Source organism: Hemibagrus wyckioides, linkage group LG19 (assembly GCF_019097595.1).
Source record: "Hemibagrus wyckioides isolate EC202008001 linkage group LG19, SWU_Hwy_1.0, whole genome shotgun sequence".
NCBI lineage: Eukaryota > Metazoa > Chordata > Actinopteri > Siluriformes > Bagridae > Hemibagrus > Hemibagrus wyckioides.
Genome location: NC_080728.1, coordinates 10019205 through 10032763, shown reverse-complemented (window position 1 = coordinate 10032763; position 13559 = coordinate 10019205). Strand labels below are relative to the sequence as shown.

Here is a 13559-nt window from a genome sequence, read left to right as displayed (position 1 = left end):
AATATTAATATATAATAGTAAATATTAAAATTGTAAAAAAAAAAAAATTGTAAAAAATAAATAAATTAATTAATAAAACTTCTGTAAAACAGCACCAAATACATTAATAATAATCATAAGGTGTATGAAAAAAACAGAGAAATAAAGAAATAAATTAAGTCAAAAATAAAATAAGCAAGACTAAACAAGGCAAATAAAAATGTGATAAATAATAGTGACAGAAACAAGAAAATGTATAATATACTGTGCAATAATAATAAAACAGCTTTTTTTAAGTTAAGATAGAACTTTATTAATCTTGAAAGGAAATTTTAAATCAGTAATGATCTATAAATTTTTATTTTAATTCAGTGATAATTTATTAATTTTAATTATAATTCAGTGATTATATATATATATATATATATATATATATATATATATATATATATATATATATATATATATATATATATATATAATGTCATCTATTTTTTTTTTTTTTTTTATTCAGTGATAATTTATATATTTTCATTTTAATTAAGACGTACACTGCAGTTACCTCTGGGATTTTTATTTACACATGCACACCTTAACATTTAGTATATTTGTTATATATTTAATATATATATTTTTAACATAAATGGTGTATTTGCAGGGTGAAGAGGGTTGATGTAAGGTCATTGATCCTAATTATGTGGACTTGGAACAGAATGTGTAAATAGTAGTTATTAATTACTTAGTTATTCCTCAGTCGGGAAGCATAAACTGAAAGCCTGCAAGAGCTCGAGAGGGCATAATATAAAATGTTATAAAAGCATTGTTGGAACTTTTAAATAGGTCATCACAAATCAGTGGCCATTCTGCACACTGTGAACATTAGTGTAGTCTGGACTGTGTGTGTGAGTAAGGGGGGTTGTGGTGGTGGTGGAGGTTTAGTGGGAGGTAGCAGGCCAGATGAGGTTGGATTACACACTTCACTTGCTTTTTCTTTCTATAGTAACAACCAGACTGTACGCTGGAATTTGACTTGCTGTGGTTGTGATTCGGTGCAATGAAGGGTAAGGATATTTATGTGGCTAAATTATTTGTAAAGAAGTGTACTAATTCTTTCTACAAGAAATCATTGTATGACATGATTTGAAAGGTTTTTCATTCATTGTTATGATGAACCATTGACATACAGAATGAGACAAATTCTGTTACAATGAACTTCATTTGTTAAAGGTACCTGCAAAATTAGAGACCAGAGAAATACAATATTTCCATGAATAAAAACTGAATTTCTGCTTTTTATGATTGCTTTAGCTTTTTGTCTCATTATGGTTGAGATGTTCAGTAGCTCAACTTCACAATTTCAAATGCTTCAAAGATACAGCCGACACAAGCCATGCTAATGGGATCAGTTGTGAAGAAGACGAGCAGAAGATCCAGGAAAGAGGTCAATGGAGCAACAAGCTGGAATTTGTGCTATCTGTAGCTGGGTCCATCATTGGCCTAGGTAACATGTGGCGATTCCCATACTTGTGCTACAAGAATGGAGGAGGTGAGGGGTTTTTTTTTTGTTTGTTTGCTTGTTTCTTTTGTTTTTTCTCAGACGCTTGACTGCTGAAAAGTGTAAATGAGATGTTGGACAGTTGTAGGTTGTCTCAGGTTGCAAAAGGTTTATCATTCTGGATGATACTGTCGAAAAAATCTATATTAGGTTTGAAGGTTGTGTTAATGTTACACACTTGCCCCCTTTGGTGAATCTCACAGGTCAAAGTTCAGCATGACAGCAGTTGCTTGGATTCCCACCAATGTTTCCTTCAGTGATTTGTCAGTTGTGACTGTTTTGGGGTCTTTGAAATCTGACCACCCTTTAAACAACTACTTTCTCTATCATTTCAGCTACTAAATATATACTCACCATGCAAGATTAGTCTTTTGCTAATCTTCAGCTGCAAAATCTTGCCCCAGATTCCTGCAGAATCTTGGCTGCTAGAACTAGACCTTGTGGTGGTCAATTGCTGGTGTAGCCCATATGCCTCAAAGTCCTTCTAGTTTTGTATGTTCTGAGATGCTTTTCGGCTTACCATTGTTGTAAGGAGTATTTATTTTAGTCATCGTAGCCTTCTTGTCAACTCAAACCACTCTGGCTATTCTACTCTGATGTCTCTGAACAACACGGTGTTTCCTCTAACTGGATTTTTCCTTCTCACACTAAACTCTAGATACTGTAATGTATGCAAATCTCAAGTCATCAGCAATTTCTGAAATCCAGCCCCAACAATCCTGCAACGCTCTGAGAAGTCACTGAGATCAGATTTTTCCTCCCCATTCTGATATTTGATGTGTACCTAAAGATTTTAACCTGCATGACCTTTTGCTGCTGCCACATTATTTCTTAAGGGATAATTGCATGGGTGTTCCTAATAAAGTGACCAGTGTATCTTTAAAAGTTATTCAGAGTTATGAATGTAGTTTTAATTCTATCATATTGTTTGTTTCATCTCTTGCTGTATGATTCAAATAGTTTTTATTCATTGGTGAAAATTGCAGGTGCCTTTCTCATCCCATACCTGATCTTCCTGTTCACTTGTGGGATCCCTGTGTTCGTCTTGGAGACAGCTTTAGGCCAGTACACTAGCGAAGGAGGTGTCACTTGCTGGAGAAAGATCAGCCCTCTCTTTGAAGGTAAAACATTTCTCTAATCTTTTCCCTGCTTCAGACTCAAATATCCATTTCCTCTTTTGTGGTTATTTCCTGGTTATTTCCTCTTCTGCACTTCATGTTCTTCACAGGTCTAGGCTATGGCACACAAGTCATTGTATCATTACTGAATTTCTACTATATCATTGTTCTGGCATGGGGCATTTTTTACTTCTACCACTCATTTTCCTGGGAGCTGCCCTGGTCCTCATGTCAAAATGTTTGGAACCTAGGTGAGACAACTAAACTGACACTGCCAAACTTATTCATCTTTCTAGTATACATAATTGTAATGCAGGGCATGTTGGGTAATCGGTTGTTGTGCTTTGTTTGTTTGGAAGACACTTGTGTGGAGTTCCATAAGAGGAATGATTCGGTCAACTTCACAGTGCCTGCTAATGCCACGTCTCCTGTCATTGAATTTTGGGAGTAAGTGATAAAAAGCAGACCAGTTGCTTTTGTTTTTGTTTTTTTTGTTTTGTTTTTTTACAAAAAAAAATTTGCAATTAAAACTTAAGGGGAAAAATAGGTGTGAGATTTTTTAACTTGAAAGTATAGTTACTTTAACAGCAAATACAATGTTTGCATCCTGTAGTTTCTAAGCGAATGAAAGGAAATTATTAATTTATTTATCAGCAGTAAGTGCTTTAACCTGCTCTGGGTCACTGGGAATATATTTATAATATACCCTGGATGTTACTCTAATTTGTCACAATGCACATGCAAATTCACACACTGATTCATATACAGGGGAAATTAACAGTAGCGTACAGTGGAGTATAGTTGAGTGGAGTAAAGTAGAATGGAGTAGAGTAGAGTAGTGTGGAGTGGAGTGGAGTAGAGTAAAGTAGTGTAGAGTGGAGTGGAGTGGAGTGGAGTGGAGTGAAGTGGAATGGAGTAGGGTAGAGTAGAGTAGAGTAGAGTAGAGTAGAGTAGAGTAGAGTAGAGTAGAGTAGAGTAGAGTAGAGTGGAGTGGAGTGAAGTGGAATGGAGTAGAGTGGAGTGGAGTGAAGTGAAGTGAAGTGAAGTGGAGTGGAGTGGAGTGGAGTGAAGTGGAATGGAGTAGGGTAGAGTAGAGTAGAGTAGAGTAGAGTAGAGTAGAGTAGAGTAGAGTGGAGTGGAGTGAAGTGGAATGGAGTAGAGTAGAGTAGAGTAGAGTAGAGTAGAGTAGAGTAGAGTAGAGTAGAGTAGAGTGGAGTGGAGTGAAGTGGAATGGAGTAGGGTAGAGTAGAGTAGAGTAGAGTAGAGTGGAGTAGAGTAGAGTAGAGTGGAGTGAAGTGGAATGGAGTAGGGTAGAGTAGAGTAGAGTAGAGTAGAGTAGAGTAGAGTAGAGTGGAGTGGAGTGGAGTGGAGTAGGGTAGAGTAGAGTAGAGTAGAGTAGAGTAGAGTAGAGTAGAGTAGAGTAGAGTGGAGTGAAGTGGAATGGAGTAGGGTAGAGTAGAGTAGAGTAGAGTAGAGTGGAGTGGAGTGAAGTGGAATGGAGTAGAGTAGAGTAGAGTAGAGTAGAGTAGAGTGGAGTGGAGTGGAGTGGAGTGAAGTGGAATGGAGTAGGGTAGAGTAGAGTAGAGTAGAGTAGAGTAGAGTAGAGTAGAGTAGAGTGGAGTGGAGTGGAGTGAAGTGGAATGGAGTAGGGTAGAGTAGAGTAGAGTAGAGTAGAGTAGAGTAGAGTGGAGTGGAGTGAAGTGGAATGGAGTAGGGTAGAGTAGAGTAGAGTAGAGTAGAGTAGAGTGGAGTGAAGTGGAATGGAGTAGGGTAGAGTAGAGTAGAGTAGAGTAGAGTAGAGTAGAGTGGAGTGGAGTGGAATGGAGTAGGGTAGAGTAGAGTAGAGTAGAGTAGAGTAGAGTAGAGTAGAGTAGAGTAGAGTGGAGTGGAGTGAAGTGGAATGGAGTAGGGTAGAGTAGAGTAGAGTAGAGTGGAGTGGAGTGGAATGGAGTAGGGTAGAGTAGAGTAGAGTAGAGTAGAGTAGAGTAGAGTAGAGTGGAGTGGAGTGAAGTGGAATGGAGTAGGGTAGAGTAGAGTAGAGTAGAGTAGAGTAGAGTAGAGTAGAGTGGAGTGGAGTGGAGTGGAGTGAAGTGGAGTGAAGTGGAGTGGAGTAGGGTAGAGTAGAGTAGAGTGGAGTATAACAGAGTGGAGTATAGTAGAGTGGAGTGGAGTGGAGTGGAGTGGAGTAGAGTGGAGTAGAGTAGAGTGGAGTATAGTATAGTATAGTATAGTATAGTATAGTATAGTATAGTATAGTATAGTAGAGAACATGTTTTTAGGCGGTGGGATGAAACCAGAGAAGTAAGAGGAAACCCCCAACACACACACACACACACAGAGAACATAAAGTTACAGACAGATGGTAACCTGAGCTCGGAATCAAATAGACCCTGAAGCTTCATGTTAAACGTTACTTCTAAATAATCCAGTCTTAAGGAATGTAAAAATTAAATGAGGTGTATTATATCCTGCACCAAAAAAAGTAATCCAAAATCAACTCTGTTTCTTAAAGACCAGATCTAGTTTTGTAACAGTTATAGTGAGAAGAAATAAAGAAGTTCTTCAAGCAAGTTTAAAATTAAGCGTCAGTAAAAATTTGTTTGAATGTTGACTGAAGGGACTGAACAGCTGTTGGGAGAATAGGAGAGAAGTCACAGGCAGTGGACAAGTTATTATCAGCCAGTGGATATACAAGTGACCAGAGAATATTTGGATCACATTCATAAAGAAAAATGAAAGCCTATAAGCATATATATGATTTTCTTTCGCCAATAATACATTTATATACATAACTTGATGTGGTAAAGGGATAATTTTGAAGCCTAACACTAGATTTTCTGTCAGTATAAAATTGTCTTCTTCATTTTGTTTTCAAACCGTTGTATTTGACTGTACATCTGGGTGTAACAGGAATCCAGTCTGTGTGAAATAATGTCTATTTGATGTATGGAAACAGGAGAAGAGTGTTGAGACTCTCATCGGGTATCGACCACATGGGCTCCCTAAATTGGGATCTGGCCTTGTGTCTGCTCATAGCCTGGATCCTCTGCTACTTCTGCATCTGGAAAGGAGTGAAATCTACTGGAAAGGTTTGTCTTTTTAAACTTTTGCTGATTTCTAGATTGAGCCCTATTCTGTTTTGATATCTCCCTGTGCTTCATGATGCAATTGGTTTAGGTTTATTTTCCAATACTAACTTTTGGCCTTCCAGGAAGAAGCTTATTTATGTTGAGATTATGTGACACTTAGCTCAGGTTGCTGTCTGTCTCTGAGTTTTGCATGATCCTTTTTCCTTGTCCACATGGGTTTCCTCCCACCAGCCAAAAACGAGCATGTAGGGGGAGTGAATACAAAAGAACTGTGCATCCCTAGATGAGAAAGTGTGTATATGGTGCCTCCATATTTTATTCCATATTTCTGCCTAGCACCCAGTGTTCCTGGGACCCTGACCAGGATAAAGCAGCTACTGACAATGAAAGAATGAAGGCAAATGATTTCACAGAAACAGGAAAAGATTAAGGAGGCAAATATTTTGTCAAAACACTGTATTTGGTGTTTAGTTTTTACTAACAAAGTGCATATAGTGACTGATTATTTAACATTAACAAAAATGATATAACAGAAAAAGAGGCACTTGAGCATCCAGCCAGTCAGTTATTACTGGAAGTAACAACAGTCATTACTAGCAGTGGGCAGTGATGTGCAGTATTCTAACCATACATGATGTAAGAATTTATTGCTATATGGATACTCTAGAGTCATATTTCTCAGGGCAGCGGTGTCTAATCTTATACACAAAGGGCCAAATGTGGATGCAGGTTTTCATTCCAATCAAGCAGGAGCCACACCTGATTCCTCCTGTTTAATCAACTGATCTTGGCTTTCAATAGACTCAGGTGTGGCTTCTGCTCGGTTGGAATGAAAACCTGCACCCACACTGGCCCTTTGTGGATGAGATCGGACACGCCTAACTTAGGGCTAGTGTCTTTTTCATTTAAAATACTGCATTTGATCATTATGTGGTCATTTCCCTTTATCATATTATTCTCCCTAGGATTTTGAGATGTACCATGGTTAAGATGACTTACTAAATACGAACTTTCTTCCTTACAGGTAGTTTATTTCACTGCTACCTTCCCCTATGTCATGCTCCTGGTGCTCCTCATTCGAGGTCTCACCTTGCCCGGGGCCAGCAGAGGCATCCAGTTTTATCTGTACCCTGACCTCGGACGATTAGCTGATCCACAGGTACAACCCTGGCGTGCCTTTTTCCATCTCCAAACTAGGTCCCTGTAAATTCAGTGTTTCTCTCACGGTGCATTAAGAGTCAAAAGACAGGTGCCTTATTTGATGTCGAGACCCTCAGTCGGAGTTCAGAGTGTTTACTGAGACCATCTGGGTTCTGGGATGGAGATCACAGAGTGGTGATTGCAAACAGAGTGATCCCAGGCACACATAGTTGAAATGTTTTTGTTTTAGTGTTCTAAATCAGCTTTGCTTGCTTAGTGACGTTCTTTCAAAGGTCACAGCAAGCTGGCGACTCTGAACGCTGTGCTCTCTGAGCTATGTTTCACATGGATTTGATATGAACAATGCTAGCTTGTTCGTTCAGAGTTGCACCACACCTTATTATGGACATTGCTTCCTGTTGGTGGCAGCAGGTTCTTCATGGTTGGTGTTTAAAATCATAAAAAATAGATATTGTCACAGCAATATTTATTCATATTTGTTTTAACAGGTTGATGAGTAGCTAATTATAATCTTTAAACTATTTGTTTAAGTGTTATTGTTTACAAAAACTATTACTAACTGAAATCATTCTGTACATTCTATATTATTCGAAACTTAACCTAATTCATATTGCTCAAGAGACTTTGTACCTTGGGTGCTTTTTGGAATAGAGAATTATTTGAGAATATTCAAGAACCTCAGCTTTAATCAGTATTTTAACATTTAACAGATTAACAGATTTCAGATCTTTTTTGTTAATTGTGTATAAACACATCAGCAAACAAAAATGCATCCCAGAAAACACAAAGACACAACAAATCAGAAAATTCTACAAATCAGAAACACAAGAACTCATTCAGAAACAGTACAGCTTTGTTAACTGTTTTGTTGCGATTTCCTCCATATTTTTTTGTCCAGGTATGGATGGATGCAGGAACACAAATTTTCTTCTCATATGCCCTGTGCCTGGGGTGTCTAACAGCTCTAGGGAGCTACAACAAGTACAACAACAACTGCTACAGGTATTACACAATTCTAATGCATAATAAATGCAGACATTTACATTTATGGCGTTTGGCAGAAGACAAGTGTTTTGAGTTTCTATATTTTGTAATACTGATACACTGGACTAAGAATACTATCAGTCTAAAAACTTAAGGAAATATAGCAGGAACAGACAACACAGAGAAGAATTTTTTAGAGTGCTAGTTTAAGTACTTCAGAAAGCGATAGATAGATAGATAGATAGATAGATAGATAGATAGATAGATAGATAGATAGATAGATAGATACATACATACATACATACATACATACATACATACATACATACATACATACATACTTTATTCATCCCAAAGGGAAATTCACAGCTTCCAGCAGTATCCACAAAACAGGTAATAGATAAATATAATAGGAAGGAATATAACAAAAATACTAAAAAAGCCAAAATTAGGGTACAAAAATATAACAAAAAATATATCAAATAACAAAATATTACACAATTTAACAAAATATAGCAGAAAGATACTAAATACAGAGATTTAAGGAATAAATATTGAGAATTAGATGAAAAACAAGACAAGTAATGTGCAAAACAAGTGTTTAAGGTTACAGACCTAGTTGATGTGCAAAAACTGCGTGGTTATGAGTCCTGTGCAAATCTCAGTTTATTGAGAGTTCTGAATAAACCGGAGTTTAGATGTGGTTTGAAGACTGCCAGTGATTTAGCAGTTCAACACTGACATCGCTGAATATACAAGACAGGACCAGACATGGTGTATTTCAGTTTCAGTGAGCTGTATTCTAAATTGTTGCTTTGGATTTCCATCTGTCACAGGGACTGCTTGGCTCTATGCTTTTTAAATAGCGGGACAAGCTTTGTGGCTGGATTTGCCATCTTCTCCATCCTTGGATTCATGTCATATGAGCAGAATGTGCCGATTTCAGAAGTGGCTGTATCAGGTACGTCTCTCTGGGGAAGTTATCGGGATTGATGTGTTTGATGAAGTGTTTGATCAGTTTTGGTTCTTTCACAGCATCATCTCATAAGATCGAAATGATCTAAATTAATATTCAAATATTTGCCTTCCACTAGAGATATAAAATTGTTTAACAATGGTGCATTTGTGAGAGTCGACTAGTTTCACTGGTTAGAGTCAGAAATTTTTATTTTAAAACACAGTATATCTAAACACCTACAGGTTGGTTAAGTGTATATTTTGATTATAATGATCTTCAGCAGATGAGCTTGATATAAGGTGCAAAGGTCCACTGATATAACTAAATCTTTCACTTCTACCCTGCTGCATTTCAGGCCCTGGTCTTGCCTTCATCGCATACCCCCGTGCTGTAACATTGATGCCCTTCTCTCCTCTGTGGGCCTGTTGTTTCTTTATCATGATTATTTTCCTCGGACTGGACAGCCAGGTCAGTGTTTAGCCACTTCCATGACCTAAAAACCTTTAGTTGCATTGGTGTAAATTCATTTGCATCTATTTGTGAGTTTATATCATAGATAGACTATATGACCAAATGTATTAAACCTTTTTAACTGTGTCTGTCTACTTAATTGACTGAAATTAAGTTGTTGATTGAAAGGTTAGGTTCAAGCCCCACGCTGCCACTGCTGGACCCCCAAGCAAGGCCTTTAACCCTTTCTGCTACAGGGGTGCCGTATCATGGCTGACCGTGAGCTCTGATCCCAACCCCCAAAGTTGTGATATGCAAAGAAAGAATTTCACTGTGCTGTAATGTATGTAACAAAAAAATAAGGCTTAATTTGAAGTGCAGGATGCCAGTGCTACTTTGTGTGGAAAGATTTACATTGAGTGACAAAGTAACAAGATACATCCTGCAGATACTCATTTTAGAAAATAATAAGTGCTAAAATAAAACACCAAAACTGACCTTTTACTAACACCAAGTACTGTTTATTTGGGAATGTCATTTTTTGTTCTCATTATGACCCTTTTTAAATCATCATGGTCTAAACAGTGGGACAATCTTTCACCGTTATAATATTTTGAACAACCATTAGACAGTACTGGGAATTTGAAGCAGTTGTTTTATTTTCCTTATCTGTCTTGTCATAGTTTGTTTGTGTCGAGAGCCTGGTCACAGCCATAGTGGACATGTATCCCACTGTGTTTCGGCGTAAGAACCGCAGGGAACTCTTCTTGTTCATGGTGTGCATCGTGTCCTTTCTCGTGGGGCTTATCATGCTGATGGAAGTAAGTATTTCAGTTATACAAGAAGGGAAACAGAAGCAGATATCTACTTGGAGTACGGTTAATCTAATTCCCATTTAGAATAAAAAGGTGAATGATGTACTGTAGAATATCCCAGGAGCTTCAGAGGAGAGAATTAGTCCTGCTGGTCTTTTGGTCTTTGCTCTGAAAGATAATTATGGTCCAATTATATACCTTAAATCTTTTATCTACCTTGAATACACTGCATTGACATTTTCAGGGGAAAAAGATATGTTGTGGAAAATACATATTAAAGGGTGCCTCTATTTAAAATCTGCATAATTGATAATTAATCTTTTACCATGGAAAATGTCTTGTGATGCTTTTTTTCAAAAGCACATCTGATTATATCTGGAATCTTTTAACCATTTGAGCAAATATCATTTTAGATTATCATTTTAAAGTTATTTGACTAAATATAACCTGCTTATTTTGATCTGCGTTAAACAGGGTGGGATGTACGTCTTCCAGCTCTTCGACTACTATGCAGCCTCGGGAATGTGTCTGCTCTTCATGTCCATATTTGAGACTGTTTGCATTGCATGGATTTATGGTATGTTATGGTTGGAGACAAGACTATAAGATAAAGAATATTCACTGCGGCACTTCTTTTGAATTTTCTGGTATTTGATATTTCCATGAATTTAAAATCTCATAATTATATCACAGTTACCTCTGCTAGTGCTCTCTGCCTGGGCATTGTTTTATGTGCAGAATATCTTTTCTCCAGATTTGGGTGAAATGTGTAAGAAGTCTGGGGGTTCTGCTTGTTGATCTTTTTTTCTTGTTTTCTTTTTTTTCTTTTCTTGATCTTGTTTTCTCAGGTGCAGATCGCTTCTATGATAATATGGAGGATATGATTGGCTACCGCCCAGGCCCTCTAATTAAGTATTGCTGGATGTTTTTCACCCCAGTCACCTGCATAGTGAGACACACTTTATTACTATAACCCAGTGTTAAAAAGATACAAGCATCACATTTGCTGATTATATAATTTGGAAAAAGGCTGTCGCTGATACTGATTAACTTTCAGATTACAGACAACTGAAATTATAATAATACAAATCCAACATAACATTAGTTTTCATGTGCTGTTGGATGGTAGTCAGTAGTCTGTGCAGTTATAGAATCAATATTAAAGAGAGCTGCTGCTTTTTACCCAGTGAATCTTTTTTTTCTGTTTAGGGCACTTTTGCTTTTTCCCTCATCAAATACACGCCTCTTAAATACAACAATCATTATGAATATCCTTGGTGGGGTTATGCAGTAGGCTGGCTCCTGGCGTTGTCCTCAATGCTCTGCATTCCTGCATGGATGATCTACAAAATTGCCAACACAAAAGGAACTCTAAAGGAGGTATGATACAGAAAAAAATCTGATATTGTGAGACTTCTTGTATTATAGTAGAACCTAAAAGCAAATGTCTTTGACTTATTCTCTCTCTCTTTCTCTCTGTGTTTCTAGCGCATACAGATCCTCATCAGGCCATCTTCTGAATTACCCAGAACCAAGAAGGAACAGGAGAGCTTGCTTGCTGTGTTCAGTTTGGCAGAAGCAGCTTCACCTAATAAAGACGGCTCTCCACCAGGGCATCAGATGGACACAAAGTTTTAGAACTTTATTTCACAGCCATAAATCTGATAGTTGATCATCAGCATACTTCAGATATGCCAGCCATAAGAGTGAAATCAAGTGAGAAAGAGAGGTTTTATATTAATAGACTCACCATTCATGCTGGTGCTCCCCTTCTTTACTTAGAAGGACTGAAACAATTCTCTTATTGAGCAAAGTACTGAGGGTACTCAGATACTGAGCATTATTACATTTCATACAAGTGCTGTGCACAATATACCAATTCACATGACTGTTGAAAAGCCTGTGCACATTTTAATGCCCTAGGCTTTTTTTTCTTACAGTAGTATTACAGTAGTGAATACTAAAATGTCTGTTATTTACTATTCATTAATTTTGTTTGTCATCTGTAGCATTGTTTAACCCCTGAATGTACTGTTCACTGAGTGTTTTTGTTGTTCATTTTCTATACGCTTGTACCTTTGGAATCAAAATATAAGTGTGAATTTATAAGGCTTTATTTGTCTTTCCAAGAATGTTATGACAGCAATAATAATAATAATAATAATAATAATAATAATAATTGCATTCAGTAATTTCAAGTAATGTCTACATTTGTTGAGACACATGAAAAAGAGATATATTATTACAATTTACTATTTAATTTCTTATAATACACATTTTAAGTTGACATACTTATTAAACACATTTAAGAATGGAATAATTACAAAAGGCAAATACGAGAAACTACAATATCAATATATACCTCTACCTGACTTTTGCATAATTCAAACTATTTTTTAACTAGTGCATAACATCCCAGTCTTAATAACTGATTATAGCATTATAAATAATTACATTTGGTCTACAGCATGTTTATAATGGTTTAATAATAATTAACAATTGCCTTTCCAGCTTCACCTGCTCACCAGTCACTTTAATATGAACTTTAATACGATCAAGAGTTCTGGTCAAAAGCTTCAGTCAAAGTTCATGTTAAACATCAGAATGAGTGGAAATTGTGTGGAATGATATGGCGATGTTGGGTGGAAGCTGAGAGATGAGTGTGGTCATCCCTATACTGATGTTTGGAGTGAACCTTAACTGAATTAAATGAGCAGCTGTGCAGAGGTTCAATTTGTAGTGGCCGGTGAGTGTATGTACACCAAATACACCTTACCATATTATCTTACAAGCTAATAAGTGAATACTAGTAACACGTCTGAAACTGGAACCTAGTCACTATATATTTTTAAAGCAACTGCACAGGCATTTTCAGAGTTGTGCCATGTTGAAGTACTGTCTAAAAGCAAAAAGGACAATAATCAGTCTGCTTAGGAAATCCCACAATGCACTGCAGAAAGAGTAATTAGGTCAAATGATGTACACTGCTAGTTACAGAATTTCTAGAATGTGTGTCTTAATGTTTGCTGAGATGGGGAGAGTGCATCATCACAGACACAGGAAGGAACTTTCCAGTCCAATTTTAGGCACTGGTTTATGGAGTCGATTCCGAAGTCAATTCCAAAGCTTTTGAGTCGATTCCACACTGTGGAACTGATTAAAAATACTAATATTCATGACAAAAAAAATCTTACAATTAAACATTACAGGTGATAAAAGCTTGAACTGTTTATTTTACAAACCTCCTGTCCAAACCAGAGGTGAGAATTCATTGTGTCGAATCAACTCCTGGAGTCAACTATATCGACTCGCTGCAATTCAAATAGGAGTCGACTCCCGAATTTCATGAATCGAATCGCTCTATTTAACTCACCATGCTATGTTCCTTTTAGCTAGTGCTAACCAGTGCGCCGGTGTGTACCGAAGCCCACCAATCAGAAGCTTCGCTTC

The 13559-nt window shown here is 37.1% G+C and overlaps 1 protein-coding gene across 4 annotated transcripts; it reads left to right on the top strand.

Moving 5' to 3' along the window:
• Positions 1-888: 888 nt before the first annotated feature.
• LOC131370256 (sodium- and chloride-dependent GABA transporter 2-like) lies at positions 889-12216 on the top strand. Of its 4 annotated transcripts, none has more exons than XM_058417489.1 (15): positions 889-1040; positions 1352-1525; positions 2521-2655; positions 2763-2903; positions 3012-3099; positions 5609-5741; positions 6766-6900; positions 7801-7904; positions 8723-8847; positions 9200-9312; positions 9978-10115; positions 10584-10686; positions 10958-11058; positions 11319-11489; positions 11598-12214. In XM_058417489.1, exons 1-15 carry the CDS (start codon positions 1034-1036, stop codon positions 11745-11747), a joined length of 1818 nt encoding a protein of 605 aa, XP_058273472.1. In that variant the 5' UTR covers positions 889-1033; the 3' UTR covers positions 11748-12214. The 4 variants fall into 4 exon arrangements, with proteins under 4 accessions (XP_058273472.1, XP_058273470.1, XP_058273471.1 ...); XM_058417490.1 differs by having other exon boundaries at positions 983-1040; positions 1288-1525; XM_058417487.1 differs by having other exon boundaries at positions 2763-3099; positions 11598-12216.
• The last annotated feature ends 1343 nt before the right edge of the window (positions 12217-13559 follow it).

Excerpts from the sequence above, each read along its gene's own strand:
- LOC131370256 (XM_058417487.1), top strand. Across the intron at positions 1,526-2,520 it reads GTGCTACAAGAATGGAGGAG|GTGCCTTTCTCATCCCATAC; the intron begins GTGAGGGGTTTT and ends TGAAAATTGCAG. Across the intron at positions 9,313-9,977 it reads TCCTCGGACTGGACAGCCAG|TTTGTTTGTGTCGAGAGCCT; the intron begins GTCAGTGTTTAG and ends GTCTTGTCATAG.